The sequence below is a fragment of the Strigops habroptila genome, chromosome 1 (genome assembly GCF_004027225.2).
Source record: "Strigops habroptila isolate Jane chromosome 1, bStrHab1.2.pri, whole genome shotgun sequence".
NCBI classification, from domain to species: Eukaryota; Metazoa; Chordata; class Aves; order Psittaciformes; family Psittacidae; genus Strigops; species Strigops habroptila.
The window spans coordinates 118,124,814-118,142,618 of NC_044277.2; the positions used below are offsets into that span (position 1 = coordinate 118,124,814).

At 35.4% G+C, this 17,805-nt stretch overlaps 1 protein-coding gene across 5 annotated transcripts in view; it reads right to left on the minus strand.

Annotated features, from left to right (window-relative positions):
* The window catches only part of SLC39A12 (solute carrier family 39 member 12), a 34,000-nt gene that overhangs the window by 8,123 nt on the left and 8,072 nt on the right, over nucleotides 1–17,805 (minus strand). For 2 of the 5 annotated variants that reach the window (XM_030506546.1, XM_030506527.1), the window contains 6 exons: nucleotides 16,733–16,935; nucleotides 12,088–12,259; nucleotides 9,961–10,133; nucleotides 8,536–8,688; nucleotides 4,849–4,912; nucleotides 991–1,149 (listed from right to left, as the gene is read on the minus strand). In XM_030506546.1, the coding sequence (XP_030362406.1) occupies nucleotides 991–1,149; nucleotides 4,849–4,912; nucleotides 8,536–8,688; nucleotides 9,961–10,133; nucleotides 12,088–12,259; nucleotides 16,733–16,935 (924 nt within the window). Of the gene's footprint in view, nucleotides 1–990; nucleotides 1,150–4,844; nucleotides 4,913–7,215; nucleotides 7,327–8,535; nucleotides 8,689–9,960; nucleotides 10,134–12,087; nucleotides 12,260–16,732; nucleotides 16,936–17,805 lie in introns of those variants that run through there. The other 3 variants (XM_030506566.1, XM_030506535.1, XM_030506557.1) reach the window with 3 other exon arrangements.

A 17,805-nucleotide genomic window follows, 5' to 3' on the forward strand; every position in this document is an offset into this window, starting at 1 on the left:
AGAAAAATCTATGCCAGTAGGATTCCTGTTTGAGTATGATTCCACTGATTTTAGACCTATTTAACTTTGGCAAATTGTACATCAGAATATCATTACAGATTTTTCGTCTAAAATAAAAAATTCGCAACAGGTCCACAGTAAAAGATTTTTTTAAATTCTTCCCTGTGAGTGTAGAAATGCCACTTTAACACTGGAGCACTATTGCCCCAAGATTAAAAAGTTCTGTCTGTGGAGTTAACTGTTCAGTATTCTGGTAATTTCTTTGATACGCAAAGAAGAGTTATAAGTTTTACAGCAATTCTCCACCCCGCGTTTTTATTTGGGGGAGTTTTCTACGTACACAGAGCATGAAATCTTCAGTCATTTAAGAATAGAAATGAGAACTTGCAGTTCTCACCTCAAACTTGCCAGCTTATATATGTCTATCAATGCAACATCAGAAACAACTTCAGCCATACTGAAACATTTACCACAAAGAGATATCTGAGGGCAGTGTTCAATAGAACGATCTTCTTGCCCTATCCACTAATAAAATGAGTCATATATCTTCTTTTATTATCTTTTTGTACTTAATTAGCAGCAGGAGCGAGGGTAGCATGAGGAATGCATTGTTAAATGGCTCTGCTGCATATTAACACTCTTAGATAGCCCATTGAGTCAGGCATGCCTATTATGCACAGATGGCTCTTGCTCACAGCTTACTATTCTTTTGTCTGTACACACGAGAATAACAGGTCACTCTTGACCTGATGGCGTTTACATTTGGAGAAGGTGAGATGGGATGGTTTCCAATAACAAGGGCAGAAGCCTCCCCTCCTTTTTATGAAGGGGTTAGAGAAAACAGCCCCTTTATATGTCCATCTCACACACTAGTCTTATAGTTCATGATGCTGTAAAGAAGAATTTCCACCAATGTCATACAGGAAAGAATTATTTGGAAAACTTGAAACTGCAAAGCCAATCACGAGAAATACAAATTATATTTCTTACCCATTTCATGAGGAATTTCATGGCATAAAATAGCAATCGTTGTTGTCACACCTGCTTCTGTTGAGGATGAGAATGCTGCTCCTATTACCAAGCCATCAGCAAAATTGTGAAGACTGTCACCCACCAGAACCATTATTGCTAACAAGCTAATTTTCTTACCTAGGAAAAACAAACAACAAAAAAGCCCAGCATTTTTAACACAGATAATGTAATTTTTGCTATGTTACAAATTATTTGGGGTTTTGGTGACTTCACATATAACATTATGAAAAGTCATAATAATCAGAGGAAAATAGAGTTTATCCTGTTTGTTCTTGTTATTATGCTTCCCTCAGTATTTTTGAAGCAAAAAGTACGTGTAGAATACTTCAGAGATGCAAATACCAGGAAGTAGCTTCCTTATTTTTACTAGGTAGACTATTACACAAAAAATTAGAATATGTTTTAAGTCCAGCCTTGTAATATATCCTAAAGGTTCCCATTAATCTTTCTTTGGTTGCTGAAATTCACGTTTTCCTATATGGTTGTTTTTTTTTTTTTCTTTAAAAGGTGGGAATTTTCCCAACATTGCTTATAGAATTGCGCAGCTATAGTGAAGACGAATATTTGGTCTCATGCAGCTGATCATTTTAATACTGTAAAGCATGCTACTACTGAGTGATATTTTTAGGGTCTGTTTTTTATGAGATTGTATTGCAGTGAAAGACAGAGATGAAAGGCAACAAGCCTCGGTGTATCCCTATTAGTACAGCATTAGAGCATGCTCACTTCCAACTTTTGTTCCAATCAATTAGTGGTTGTTATGCTTATAGTACTCCAATCTGCAGCATCACTCATGGATGCAGATGGCTGTTTTTATTCAAGGCTGTTCTGTGACCTTGCTTTAGTATGGAACAGTACAGCAGATGTTCATCATCAGGCATCAGACATGAGTGAAAAGATGCTACCAGTGATACTGATATCAAGCTAGGGAATTAGAGACCATCTCCCTGTCCACCCTGTAACCCAGACAGTTGGGTAACATGCTGAATGGATTCACGGGGAGGGATTTTATCTCCTCAGGTGGCAAGGAGGCTCCATTCGCTGGCTCAATATCTAGGCTTAGCAACGTATAGTTGGCTCCCCTACCTTGTATATTGTTCCAATAATTTTATCCATAATCTTATAAGCAGGACCTCTTAATGTGCCTCAGGAAACTCATCCAGCTTCCCTCTGCACAGTATGGACAGAACACTTCGCAAATAATTCCTTTTATGCCTGAAGATATGGGGTTGTGATTCGCACCCTAAACGTGTATTTTCCTGACTTTCGATGGCCCCACACAGACATAATATTACAGCCTAAGGAGCTAATGTGAAGCTGCACAGAACTGTCTGAATATAGTTATTACGAGGTTTCACTTCAGTAATGTTTTTGCAGAGATGACCGTTTTATAGTGATGGGGGAGATGTTTTTCTTTCATAAACTGTCTAGAACTGAAGTCTTCAGCCTATTATAAAAAAAACCACACAGCACATAAAAGCCTAACAACTATATACAGAAAATCCTCCCTAGTTGCCTGGGAGCTCTGCGGGTTCAGAAAAATTGGCAGGCTTGTTAGATTTTCCTGCCAGTTTACAGAGCTGGAAGTGGATGTCCCCAGTTTACGCAGTTCCTTCTAAACACTATGGGCAGTTTATAATCAATAGTGCAGAGAATGAATTACATAGAAATAATAGATTGCTGCATTAGATGAAGTTTGTGATTCGTAATAAGCACTGGCAAGGACAAAATCGTGGCCTGCCCTAAGATATTATTAGTCTGTTTTGTTCAAGTATCTGATTGTTGAAGAAGATATACCATGGTTACTGGAACTCACTCCAGTGTGTTGTCTATAATATAACATAGGGATCAGGTTAACATTATGGAGCAATTGCAAATGTAAGCTTTGTGAACTTCCTTGACTGAAAGTTAAGAAGATGCATATATAAACAAAACTGAATGTTTACCTTAATTTACTTTGAGCCTATTTTAAAGCAACTTTGTTATTAGCAATTATCTCTTTGCATTATACTGCTGCAACAGTAACTGTTAACTATGAACTTACTACCCTATTTCTACAAAGACACCTCTTCCTAAACAATTCTGCACGTATTTTTTATAATTTTGTCTGCGTAAATTGGTGATCAGAACTCATAGCAAATTCTATTTCATAATTTTCATAAAGCTAATGGGTACAGGACCCCCACCATAGATTAAGTTTTTAAAACATTGAATAAGAATTTAAAGCAAACATTAATCTATAAATAGGTCCTTTTTCCAATGTTTTTATTACTTATACAGCAAAAATAGTTCAAGTTAATGTAAAGTCTCACTGAGCATACCAAATATATAATGCTAATGTTTGGTCTTTTCAGATATTGGTAGAACAAGTGGGGATAAATGAGGAGAGGGCCACTAAGACATCTTTTTCTTCTAATAGCTTCTTGCTTTCTGAATTACTCACTGGCTATCTAAGGTGACAACTCCTCTTGCAGTCCTACTTGACATGCATTACAGAGAAGTCTGGCACTTCTGGAGATATCAGGCTTCTGTCTTAGAGCTGCAGATTCCATTCTATTTTGGGGAAAAAAAACACCTAAAAGTTTAGCTCAGTACCAAGGTCCCTAGGTATGTTTATACACTAAGTTATCCATAAGAACTTAACAATACAAACTTTTGAAAACACGTATTATCAAAAAAATCCTCCTAAAAAAAAAAAACCAAAAACCAACACCCCTTTCCTAATATGCTCTCTCTTAGTGATTTCTAATATAGAAGTAAAATTGGGGTATGAGATAAAAATGGAACCAAACAAAGAACATTACTGAGAAACTATCCCAAATTTAGTTATACACCAAATTTAGTTATTTGGAGCAAAGAACATTGAGAACACTAGAAATTTGTTTGTGCTTAGCAAGTAGTGATGATTGAACAGAAAGGAAACATCTAGAGATGGACTAGGTAGTCACACTGAAACTGGCACTGGACTGTGTATTGCTGGATAGGTGAGACTGAAGCAATGGAAATCCCAATTTCAAAAGCCTCAGAAATGGAAATGGAGCGCACAAGAACAAAGAATATTAAAAACTTAGAAGAAGATACTGACATTTTTAAATAAATCAAACTGAAGACCTGAAATCTGAGATCACAAAATAAAGGTGAGTTGATTATAATAAATAAACTGATTTCAATTACAATGAATGACTACAACTCTATTAAATTCACCAAGTTCACACAAGTACAGTCAAAGGCAGAGTTTGGTTTATGCTCTATTTTCCCAGTTTTTGGAACAGACAGCAACAAGACAGAGAAGAACTACTTTGAAGCTCTCTGGAGAAAACAGATAATCCTAAAAACTGAGAGCCATCATGAGCCCATAATTCCATACATGCAATAAATAATTATTGGTTTAAAGAGGCTATTTCTTTACTGTGTAAGAGAAGAAGGAAGCAGAATTATATTAGTACAGCGAGCCAACAAACCCATCATTTCACTACTTTCAGAAATAAAAGCCCTAGCAAAGTTACAATTATAAAAATCTGGTTTGTATTAGATTTTGAATATTTTCCTTTAAGCAAAGGCTTTAGAAAAATAGTTTGCAAAAGTGAGTAAACAAACATTAAAGCATGGACATTATAAGATTAATTAAATTCACAATTACAGGGTTGGCAGCTGAAAAGATCTTCAAGCAGCGATTAAATTACGTAGCCAAGCACCATCAGATGTGGTGATGTAATACATAGCAAAGGCAGAGCTAAGCCAACTTCACACTTTCAATTCCATCTTAGGTCTGAAGGTTTTTCCTGTAACTTCTCTAGTCTTTTTGTTGATACTAACTTTTTTTGCTGATCGCCTTACTCTGTGAAGGATCTTCAGCAGACTCAGAATCTTCTGGGCTTCTCTAGTTAAAAGCAAAGATAATGGATCAGTGTTAAGGGGCTCTTCCAGCTGCTGCTATAAATACAGGAAAATATCAAATAAGTTCAAACTTTTTGAATTAAAGATAGTAGCTGTTATTTGCATAGATATCATTAGAATAATTTATTGAGCACTGGCAGTGTGATTGGTGCTTCAGAAACACACAAAAAAGAAATCTCCTTTGCCCAGAAAAGGTCACAGTCTAATTCAGATAGGAACACAGACATTCATAAGCACTGTTGTAACCCAAGAAAATCATGCTTCTGCTTGAATATACAAAAATCTGAGCCAAATGCAGAACTGAAAAGGACATTATAGTTCAAATTGTATCTTTTGATTTTGTTATGACCAGATAATTGTAGTTTCCTGATGGATAGGACATCTAAAGGATTTCCAAGGAAAAATGCGTAGACACCAGTGTCTCTTTGGAGTTCACCTACTTCACAGTTACTCTGTGGAAACACAAGACTAAATAAGATGATCATAAGTAGGTCTCACACCCTGTTAAAATGTAGATACTTTTTCTCTATAAAAAGGGTGCTAAAGCCTCCAGTGCCTTGCCTTGTGGCCTTTAGTTAAGGCTTTGTCTTGGTTGGCATCAGGCATCACTGGTTGGGCATAGAAGGCCATAAGTACACTCCCCTGCAATGAGTGAGTGAAGAAAGTATCTATCTTTGTCCTTATCTTAGAGAGTTAATTTGATGCATCAGCCCTAATATTTAATTAGCAGAAACTGCAGCTGTGGGGAGAAAAGAGAGAACATGAGGAACCTCTCTCTCCCCCTACCTCCCTGGGTCTTTTCCTTTTGGTTAGAGAAATTATTAGAAAATTGTGCGAGGGTGAGATAAGCCAAAAATCCTTATTTGCTAGAAACCAGAAAAACTGAATTTATAATCACTATCTTTTCTTTTATTGGCCAAAAAAGCATATTAAAGCCATTATGGCAGCCAGTGAAGAGTCAACAGCAGGACAAAAGAGTGTTTTGTCAGGGACTGTAGCCACCACTCCACAAACTGTAGCAGAGATGTGTACTGGTGGCAAAACAGAATATGTTTCTCGGCTAGTATTAGCTTGGTTGTGATGTGGGATATGTGCTGTAGCAGCATGAGGAGGGAAGGGAAAGGATTTGGTTTTTAAATTCTACATTTTAAAGGAAAAATAAGTCTTTCATTCCCATGACTGCAGCCAGTCATATGAATTCCAGTATTTGTTCCACTTCTCTTATAATATTTATTCACATGCCACTTCTTTGAACTCTGAGTCAAAACTGCAAGACTAATCACTGACCTGAAGGATTTATAAGCTTTTCTTAGTCAACCAGTGTTTGTCTTACTATTACTCACATGGTTCTGAAAAATTGGCTACTTTTGTACAGACTAGCTAGGCCAGGGTAATTCATGTGATCTACACAGAACATTGGGGGGATCTTGCAGCTGAGAGGAATGACAAGGTCGTTCATTATCATAAACAGGAAACTATGACGTGGTTCACAGATTAGTAAACATCCTTCAACGGTCTGCTACACTGCATTCAATTGAGGCTTTCTTAACTGTATTTGAAAGATTAGCAGTGCCTCATCAGGTTCTTGCCCATCACCACTGTGTTAGTAAAATGGAGATCACATTATAGTAGATCTCTGGTGATCCTGATATAAATAACCAGGAACCTATGTATCTAGGTTCTACACATAAAATGAAGAGATTTCTTGGGGAGAAAAAAAAAACCAACCCAGGTTAAAAGGCATAAGTAAATTTAGTTTGCAAAGATGTATCTGTCTGGATACTCACCACCAATAGAAAATTAGGTAACTTCTTATAGGTAAGCACTACTACCAGATATGCGGCTTGTTTTTGTTACTCTTCAAAACTGTGGAAAGTGCCCAAGAACATTCCAAGATTTCATCTGTTCACTAATTATGTACTTAACTCGTACTGCAGAAAATCCTGAAGTTTTTCCCATGAGAGAGTCTGCCCTTACATATGATAATTTTTTAAAAAGAAGGGAGGAGAGAATTCTTCCAAAATTTAATCAGCAAGTGGTAGAACAGGAAGTGTATTGTTATAAAAATCTGATATACACTTAAGAAAAGTTATTGTAAGAATCCGTTTTTAAAATCAATGTAAAAGCTCATTATAAGCTTCAAAATGTAGAGGTTCCTGACAATCACGTCATGTAATAAAGGACAAATCAATAATACTGATTTATGACATTAATTTGGTTCATTTTTGTGAGGAACAGAAAAAGAAGGATATAAAATCAGGGAAGTATGTCATATTTGCAACCTACCAACTGTATGGTTGAAGTAGATTTGCCTCTGCCTGAATGTTCATTTAATTCAGATTCCACTGGAAGATCATGGGAATGTCCCCAGTGCCCATTAACTAAAGAAAGGCCCTGCTGAATGAAAATGCTTTGCAATTAGTTCTGAAACCCAGTGAACACAGGTGCAGTCTTTCTCAGGCTTTTGTAAAAGCTTATCATTTAGAAGAATTAGTTTTTACAAAACAAACCCTATTGAAAAAGATTGTTGGCTGGCATCAACATTTCCTAATGTTTTTTTTTGGCTAAAAAAAAAAAAAAAAAAAGCCTGAACAGGGAATCAGATAAATCAGTGACATCTGTAATGGTTTGATAAAACTTATTTTCTATTAAAACTGAAGATTAAAATTTGAAGCTGAGATGGATATAAAAATTAACTTTGAGAATTCATATAGTTCTCAGTAGAACAAGTTTGAAAATTTGTGGAATGATGATAAAGCCCTTCTTTCCAAATAAGTAACAAAAAGGACTACTTTTTACCAAACAAGCAAAATATCACTATCATCAAAATATTCTCATTCTATTAATCTCACATGATATTCTTATGGCTGACTCAAAGATAGTGGGGGGGCTCATTGCTATGTATCTAAATCAGGCCAGTCATTAAACACTCTCTGTAAAACAGAACAAGCAAAAGTTTAGCCTTTTTTATAGCCTCCCATGCTGAGAAACTTAGTGAGCCATCACACTTTGTGTTACATTATATCCTTGTGCATAACCATATCTTCAGGCACCAGCCACACTGAAATACAGTAATAGAATTACTATAAGCAAGGCAACGAGCAAGGAGGTATCTTAATATAAGATTGGGTTCTACTGGCAACAACATACATATTGGATTTTCAGATCAATTGGGATAGGGGTCAAAAACAATTTGGAAATTTTAAGTCATCATTCTTGAAATTATCTTGTGGTTACATCTATGTCTTCCTCCTCTTCAAGCAGAGCCTAGAGTAAACAACTGTCATTGCTATTTCATATGGATACATACTCTTCACCTGCTCCAGTGCTAGTCATGAAAGCATGCTTATGGAACACATTCAAATAACTGTTCCCTTCTTGAGTTATAAATATACAGAACACATTCATGAAGTGCACAAAATCCATAGAGCAAAGCAAAATCGAAATCGAATGTCAAGCTGGTAGAAACAGTTTGGTAAGCAGTTTTTAATGCTTCATTTAACTCACTCAAATTATAATTATTTTCTACAATCATTTTAAGATTTTTTGCACTGTAAAATCTCAAAATAGAAGAGATTTTTAATAGATGAAGTGCAAAAGTTTTACCTGGTCACGTGGTGTTACCAGAAGGAAGAAACACTTTTCTATCAGAAAAAATCCATGAATTCCTCCAATCATACCCAGAAGTTTCCAGATATATTCTTTCCCCTCATAGAAATGTTCTACCTCTTGTGTTTCATGTTTGTGTAAACCAAGAGTCTAAAGAAAAAGAGATAAAGAAAAAACAAATTAAAATGACAATACTTTAATTTTTGATAATCCATAGTGTGTTAATTAAATTTACTATCAACATTTTCTTCTTCCTTCCCCTTCAAATTTAGATTTTGTTTTGAGCTAATCACCTGAATAGTAGGTAGATGAAATGAATTATTAGGAGCCTCTGCTAACCTCATCCTCTCGCAGTGGTGAAAGTGACATTTTTAGAGACAATTTTATGAAATTGCCCTTTACATATGTATAGATGTATATGTGGTATATTTTGTTTAGAGTATATTGATCTTTAAAGTCTAAAAAGTTACTTGCATTGTCTTCAGATGTAAATTTATATTGAAAATAATCCATAAAGCTTTCTGCTGGTGGATGTGCTTCCATTTTTAGCTCAGTGGCACAGGATGGCAGCCCTCCTTTGCTCTGAGCGTGGGCATTTTAAAGGCTACTTGCTATGTCACTGAAAACTGATGAAGGAGAATACTTTTGCACTCAAAATGTGTTTCTTAATGACACGCATTTGTCTGACATTCACTGAGAATTGCCTTCCTTAAAACACTCTCCCAGTTCTGCTTCCAGAGATGGTGTATTGAGTACAAAGAACATTTTGACCAGAATCTCAAGTGAAGGTGTGAAGCTCTCTTTCAACAACCAGTTGAAGCCTACTCATAACAGTTGTATCATATCAGATGAGGCTCAGTCAGAAATAAATGAATATACCATGGAAAATTTGGGTTCTGTTTTACACACTATCCTACTCTTAAAAATTATTTAATTAATTTAGGAAAATATCATAGCACCCATTTTATTACAGTTCTAGGCAGCAGGATTAATTAGGCTAATAGCCCCTGGTTCTCTGGAACAATATGTAGAGGAGACTGTGGATGCCTTATACAACCTTTGAACAATTTCTCCTAAAATGTGTTACAGAATCTGCCTCATAAAAGAGTTTAATATATCTAGAAACATGGCTTGTGCAGCACTTGTGGGTTTTCTGGAAAGTTTTTTGTGAAAATAGGAACTTGATTTTTTCTGAACTCATTACTCATTGGTTTCTGCTTCTTGCTGCTTGGAATCTGTCTCTGAACTACAAAGTGCAAATGTATTTGAAATGCTAGGTAGCTGGTTCGCAGATTTCATGGAAAGCTTTATTTTTAAACAGATGAATATTAGCCAGGCCTAAATTAAACTTTTCTGTGTGTGTGTTGTGCTTGTGCATGTATGTGTCAACATTTTAGAAGCACGGAAGTGTGTGTTACCCACCTGAGGAATAAGATGTAGCAACGCATCTCCAGAAAGAGTCCCAACAGCCAAACCGACAAACAGCTGTAAAATGAGTGTATAGATTTCTTGACAGGAGTTAAATAAAATGAGAGTTGTACCAAACATAGATCCGATAGTAATAAGTAAAACAGCAAGAGTGCTGTAACCATATTCTGTAGGAAAAAACAAATGAAACAAAACAAGAGCACCTTTTAATCATTCAGTATTTCTATTTGTGTCTGAGTAGTTGGTTTTGTATTTGTTTTTGAGGCTGTGTTTTGTCACCTTTGTGTACAACTACTCAGATTTTTCGAGGCATTTGTAATAGAGATTACAGAATTGTAAGTTTACAAAACAGTAATTTTTTTCATGATTTACAGGCAATACAGTCTAATGTTTCCAAATATCGGACCTCAAAAAGCTAAATAGACTGTGACTGTTCAGATTACAGACACTCAGAGCAGCACAATGAATGCTGGTCTGCATTTGTTTCCTCTCTTAACAAATTTATTGCTTGTTATTCTACGTCCTCATATGCCGCACCTGTGTATCTTTACCATCAATACCACTTTATTAACCAAATCATATTCAGCAAGCAAACCAAGGCCTAAAACCTCAGATGAATATAGGCATCAAATTTAGGTTCTAAGCATAAACATTTTTGTCAAAATTATGTTTACGAATGTGCTGTGAACATACACTCCTTTAGTTACTACATCAGGACCTTTGGAAGGTTATTCTTATAATTCTTCAGAGTTGCACACTGGTCACATTTCCAACCTTTTGCACAACATGAATCCTGATTAATCTGTATGAAAGTCTTATGATGGAGGTAAAACACTGTTGAGAAACAGACATAAAAGAACTAATGCCAAAATATTCAAAAGTGTCACTTAACGTTTCACACTTTAGTAGTACTGAAAGTGCTCAACACCTCGTAAAATCAGACAGTAAATTTCATAGATTGCACACCCAAATACAAGAGTATAGTAGATATTTATGGAAGGTCAGGTCTTGGTGACTTATCAAAACAGCACAGTCTGTCAGTAAAATAGAACTGAGAATAAAATTAATGAGCCTATGCTCAGTTCACTAGGTAACACATAGATCAAACATGAAGTTCTTTGTCTCTCTAAAGCCAGCAGAAGTGTCCCTGTGGTCATAGAAACCTCCCTTTGCCAAAAAACACAGGGAAAGTGTTGCAGAAAGGGCTCTTATTAATTCCATTCTGTGTTTGTATAGTCCAGCTTTTCTTATCTACACATATCTCTCACCTTTATGAGATCACTAAAATGTCATCAATGGTCTGATGGCCTTAGACTTGGGAGAATCTCACTCAACTGTGAATTTGCTGCGAACTTTGTATATGATCTAAATAAGTTATTTCCTTTCTTTGTCCCTTGATTCCTCATCTGAAAAATGGGCATATCTGTGTAGCATAGAAAAGATGAGGCAGAAATCCCTGAAGCAATGGCATGTGAGGACTACAACAGCAACTGGAAACAATCTGATTATACTCTAACTCAGTTCTTGGTCCAACTCTGTCACACAAGTTGCCTGTGTGACTGGTTTTCTGGTTGTTTTTCTTCCCACAGTAGTATCCCCAAAGCTTCTCTGCTGTAAAATATCACAACATGAAAAACCAGCAACATTCACACAGAATTTATCTATATCAAGCATTGGCCACATTATGGTATAAAATGCCAGCTATCATGACCTTGAAACTATATGTAAGAGCAATGTAATGATTACAGTATAAACCACTACAAACCTGGAAATTTCATAAAATAAATCATTACTGCCCAGCAATCCACTGATAAGGACCTGTCATGGCTCACCTCAAGCAGTCCTCTAGGAAATTAAGAAAATAAAACTTAAAACCTAACATATTGAAATAGAATTCTGTCTAATATAAAATTGAGACCATTGGATCCTCTCACTTCTCAATATAGTACTGTTCTCTGACATGTATGCTATGAAATTACAGAGTTCATAAATTAAAGAGTGAATAGATCTCATCATGTTTTGGTTAAAGTTTATTAATGAATGAAATGTCTCCAGAAGTTAAGGCCCTGCATCCCTTTATCTGAATTTTCACAATAGTTTACTGGTAAGAACATAACTCACTTTCCAGAGTTGTTGGTGGAAGCTTTGTCTTCTTGGAGTCAGGAAGCTGACATGAACAACTTAATAGTTGCTGAATGATAGCTGGACTGATTTGCTTGAAGTGGTCCTTAGAAATGGAGGAAGAACTGTTTTTTAAAAAAATCTTCACCAGTTCATTGGCAGAGAAACAAACCTATGCAGGAAAGTACATACAGTTACTGAATATATTGCATATATCTGCATCTGATGCTGAGGTTAAATACAAAATCTTAGAATAACAGTGTATAGCCTAGAAATACAGGTTATATAACACTCATATATATTAACATATACATATATATTATTATTATGTATGTATATATGTAATAATAAATATATTTTCCATATACGAATTTCTGGTTATATTAGTTTAATTACTTCAAGTACTTCTAATACTTTTTTGTTTTTCCAATTAAAGCTTGTTATTACCATATATTCCAGAAAGACCAGAATCTTCTTTGGGATGAAGTAGCACAATTTCTATTGAAGCCTGTTAATATCATGAGGACCTGACACAACAATATCTCTTAAAATTCTATTGTCATACAAGTTAACAAAAACCTATTAATGGTAACACAAATCGTATTCTTAGCTCTTAATGTAAGACTGCATTAATAGCAATAGTATTATGCAAGCAATAATTAATGTAAGATGCTGCCTGGAATTTTGCCTTGTGCTGAGTGCTTAGTGAGATATGGAATTCAGTTGCTTTTTAAAATTCTTTTAACAATGGCATGTCACTTTAAGGTCAGCAAATTAGATGTTACATAGTCTAAATTGGGTCTAAATATTACTTAATAATTGTATTATTAGAGCTACTCAAGAATTCCAATTACTTTTTGTTCGTTAGAAACATGTCTTTGTCCAAAAAAGAAAAGGAACTTTTCTTAGGAACATCTGTATCTTGAAAAAAATTAATGAAGAATCTCCAGGATGAAACTTCTTGTAAAAAACATGAGCAGTTAGCATTAGAACGGTTCTAGTGTCAATTTCTGTAAGAACTTTTAAAAAGAAGTCCAGATCAAATATGCTATTTTACTTAAAGGAATAATTGTCACTTCTTAATCTCATCTGATTAGTTGTGATTCACTTGAGTTAGTATCCATCTGAGAATCAAGGGATTCCTAAATATTATTTTTCTAATCACTGAAGCTTAGGTTTCTTTTGAAAAAAAATTACTATTTAAATAAAAAAGTTGTAATTATCATTACTTTTAAATAACCCAATTAAACCCCAACACCTTCCTGCCTTTGTTCATCCATTATTAAAGTAAAATATGCCTTGTAGATCAATAAGCAACTGAACGAATTAAGCACTGATACATTTGTTGTGAATGCCACATTGAGGTCTTCAGGATAACAGCTGATCTTGCCACCTGGATCTAGTCTTTTCTGCTTCCTAGCCAAAGGAAAGCATGAAGACAATTCAGGAGCTACCATATCGGAAAAGACCTCCAGTTTGCCTATTTTAGGCAGTGGTTGCCTAGAAGTAGGGAACACCAATGACTGGTATCAAGTTGGAAGTCTAGCTCATGGCTGGTAATGAGCAGCATCTCTCACTCTATACAGGGACTGATATTATTTAGTGCCTTCACCAATGATCTGAGCCATGGAGCAGAGTCTACCATATCACATTCACAGATGAAATCCAACTGGGACACGAGTCAATACGCTAATGGGCATGGCTGCTATTTAGAGGGATCTTGACAAGCCAAAGAAATGGGCTGACAAGACCTTCATGAAGATCAGCAAATTCATTGTGCTTCCAAAAGAATAACCCCATGCACCAATAAAGGCTGTGAAAAACTGGAAGGTATCTTTACAGAAAAAGCCCTTGGGGTCCTGACAGACAATTGAATATGAGTCACCAGTGTGCCCTTGTGGTAGTGAAGGCTAACTGCATATTGGGCTGCATTAACAAGGGTGTAGCTGATAGGCAGTGGAAAAAGAATATTGCCCTCCACACTCGACATAACGAGTCCACATCCGGACTATGTCCACTTTAATAACCAGCAGTATAAAAAAAAGACATTGGCAAACTGAGGGAAGTTCAATGGAGGGCCACCAGGATGGTTAGGGAACTGCAGCACACCATGTGCAGGGGAGAGGTTGAGGAAGCTGGGTTTGTTCAGTTTGGTGAAGAGAAGGGTTATGGATTATCTTAAGTCTTCAACTATCTAATAGGGTTATAGGGAAAATAGAGCCAAAGTCTTCTCTGAAGTGTACAGCAAAAGGATCAGAGGCAATAGCTATTAGTTGCAGCAGGGAAAATTCCACTTTGCAACAATAATAATTTAAACAAAACAAAACAAAAACCAAAAAACAACAACCAAAAAAAAAAAATCAAAATGAGGGTGATAAAGCAGTGGTACAGTTTTCCCAGAAAAACTGTGGCATCTCCCTCTTTGGAGACATTTAGAATTCAACTGGAGATGCCCCTATGAAACTTAATCTGACTTTGATGTTGGCCCTGTGTTGATAAGTAGGGTAGACAAGATGAGGTCCAGGATTACTACGAACCAAAACTTTAATGTGATTTTATTATCGGGAATTTTGAATGAAAAAGCAAGACCTCATCTGGAAAATAAACAGTCCAACTGCACAGAAAAAAAAAATAAAATTAAATCTTATTTAGTAAAATGTTCTTTTAAGACTTGAGGAATGAGGACCTGCATCTTTTCCAGTTGCAAGCCCTAGCCTTTTAAGCTTTTCAACAAAGAGAGGCAGAGTACTCGGTCTCCATTAGTTAAACAACTATGTGTGCAGTCCTGGAGGATGATACTGAAGAAACAAGTGAATCAAATTTGCATATTCTCATATGAAAAACTAGTTGGATGGATGGATGATTTTGGTTCCCAAAATTGATGTTTCATTAATGAGGTATAATAAATGAATACATAGATCTCGTTACACAGTTAAATGGAACTTAATATTATTGCTCTTATTCATCTGTTACTTCTTTATATGCATTTTTTAAAACAGTACTGACAATGATGACTTAAAAAGAAAGTGACTTTTTCAGTGATAATGTTTCAAATATAATTCCTATATGAAAACAAATTTCAGATCTTCAGGTAGTTAGCAAACACAAGCCATAAACAAGTCAATGCCTCATATGCAGCAGCATCTGTTACAAATGGAGCACTATGGCTGTCATAGATACGTGCAGAAAGCAGGAGACAAAATTAGCAACACAACAGTAAAATGCAAAGCTTTCTGATAGGACGATATGTCAAAGAAAACAGACATAGCTTGAAAGAATCAGAATGGAATAAAACAAAGAAAGTAGAAATTAATGCAGAAGAGAAATTATCTTCTCTCCAGTTGTTTCTTTGTGATTTTTTCGTCTATACAGAATATTTGGCTCTCAGTTTGACTCCCAAGCCTCAGATAACTCCCCTGCACACTTATCTTTTGAATTACAGACAGTGTCAGAAGTTCAAGAAATCAAAAACTGTCTTTTATAAATTATTCTATTGCTGGAGAGCAATTTTACTTCTTGAACAGATAGCATCACTACTGATTACCATCCTTCATAATTTAAAATTAATATGAAACACATTTAAAATGACCTTTATTTAAAATTATTTTGAGACACCACTAAATGCCTTATCATGCTGATCAGCATGATTTCTTTTGTTGCCAGCTGGAAAGAAATAAACATATTGATAGAGTATGTATTCCAAATGCAATAAAATTACACAGATAAATATATCTCAGAATGGCATTTACCCAGATGCTGTTTGTCTCAGTTGCGCATCATAAAACAACCACACAGCAAAAGTAAATTGCAATTGCTTATTCTCCTGAATTGAGAAGAAACAGTGTCTTGGAGATAACTTAAATTGCAAAGAACTAGAAAAAATAGTAACATACTGTTTGAAGTACGTATTTCAAGTGTTTACATCAAAATATATACAAAGTATATACTTTGAAATCTTTTTTGTCAAAGGAGTTATTTCCAGTCTAAAGGATGCCATCTTAATCATTGTTATAAACAAAATTTGTTTATTTCCGAATATTTAGGATAAGGATAAAATCACCTGCAATGAGCCACTGTCCTTCAAAGCCCTCAAAGAGGATACTGGGTAGTAGCTAAATTTCTGTCTTACAGACTCTATACTTTCTAAAGGAGCTTCTGAACTCCATGGCTATTAAAAGCCCAATTTTCTGTCTACAGAAGCCTTTTAGAAACAGCTTATGCAGAAACCTTAATTTACTTCTTTTTTTCTCAGTACAAAGCAACCCTTCTTTCTACAAGGGCACAAGGGGCCTTAGATGCTCTGTAACATGAGAGCAAAAGAAATCTTACAAATGTGTGAAAACATTGAAGCCATGGTACTACAGTCCTCTGTGTTTTGAAGAAACACCTGATACTGCATAACACTAACCATTCCATTAGACTCTCCCAACTGCTTTAATCACACATTCAACATCCATGAAGTTCTTACCCCAATTGATACTTAAACAAATATAACTATATAAAAATATATTTTCATCATTATCAACTTGACTTTTTGAAACTAGTAAATTTTACCTCAGAAATAATGTAGTGTTTCCAAAGCAATTTGAACTTATATCACTGGAATTCTGTGACCAATACTATAATGACATAAAAATAAATTAACCTGGTCCCAATCTGTGTTCCTTTCACGATCTTCAGAATAATCTTTCAGATACTCTCCTTTTGTTTGGTTTCCTTTGACTGGAATATTTCTGAATCCAATATCTCTGATTGCCATACTATAACGTCTTCTTTTGTGACTGTGGAATTGCCCATTTACAGTGCAGGTCTTTTTGGCTGTAAGCACATTTAGTAGTTGTTCTAGTTCTAGTAATTCATTAGAAAACAGATATGTTACCATAGGAAAATATGCATTTAGAAAGATAAAATCACAAGTAATTGCTAAAATTTCATTGGTTTTAACATTAATTCAACTCCTTATTTTAGTACTTTTTTATCTCCTCAGTTTGGTACCATATGTAATTTCTGCTTGACACCTCTCAAAGTTCAAGACACCTATATACTCAGCCCAACTTTTAAAGTTGTCTTAACCCATACTTAATGTAACTTTTTTAAAGTGCTTTGAAAAGCCTGTAAAGTGTTGCTATTAGCAGTTACCACAAAAAAGTAAAAGTGGCTGTTTTACAAAAACCCTCTAAATCTGTAATAGGCCCCTGAGTTGATGGTTTAGCTTCTTATAGTGCTAAACATGCAGAATCTTTTACAGAACTTAATAGACTTGATAGCAGCTGCTGAGAGCTCAACACCCATGTTTTCTATTTATTATTATTATTATTGTTATTGATCACTTGGAACTCTCTGACGTTTATATATATTTATGGTTAAGTAGCATTTCTGATACCTCTAGCAATAGAGCTCCTGAAGAAAAAAAACTTTGCATATTCCAGACTCACTGGGTACTAAAGTCAGAAAGTGAGTAGGGAAGCACAAACCATAAAGATGTTTTCAGGTACAGCAGGCAGATATCAGAGAGCATTTGGTCACAACATAGTGGTCTGTATCTATTTCATCTCTTCTGGGGGTACCTCTACAATGAGGTGCGCATGACTAAGGTGTCTAACCTGGCTGCTGTACATGAATTATCCTATCTACCCCTAAGTGAGTCTTGCAATGTGTAAAGATCTGCATAAAGAAGCAATGTAAATGAGGCCCCAGTGAACTCTGCTCTCACAGCTA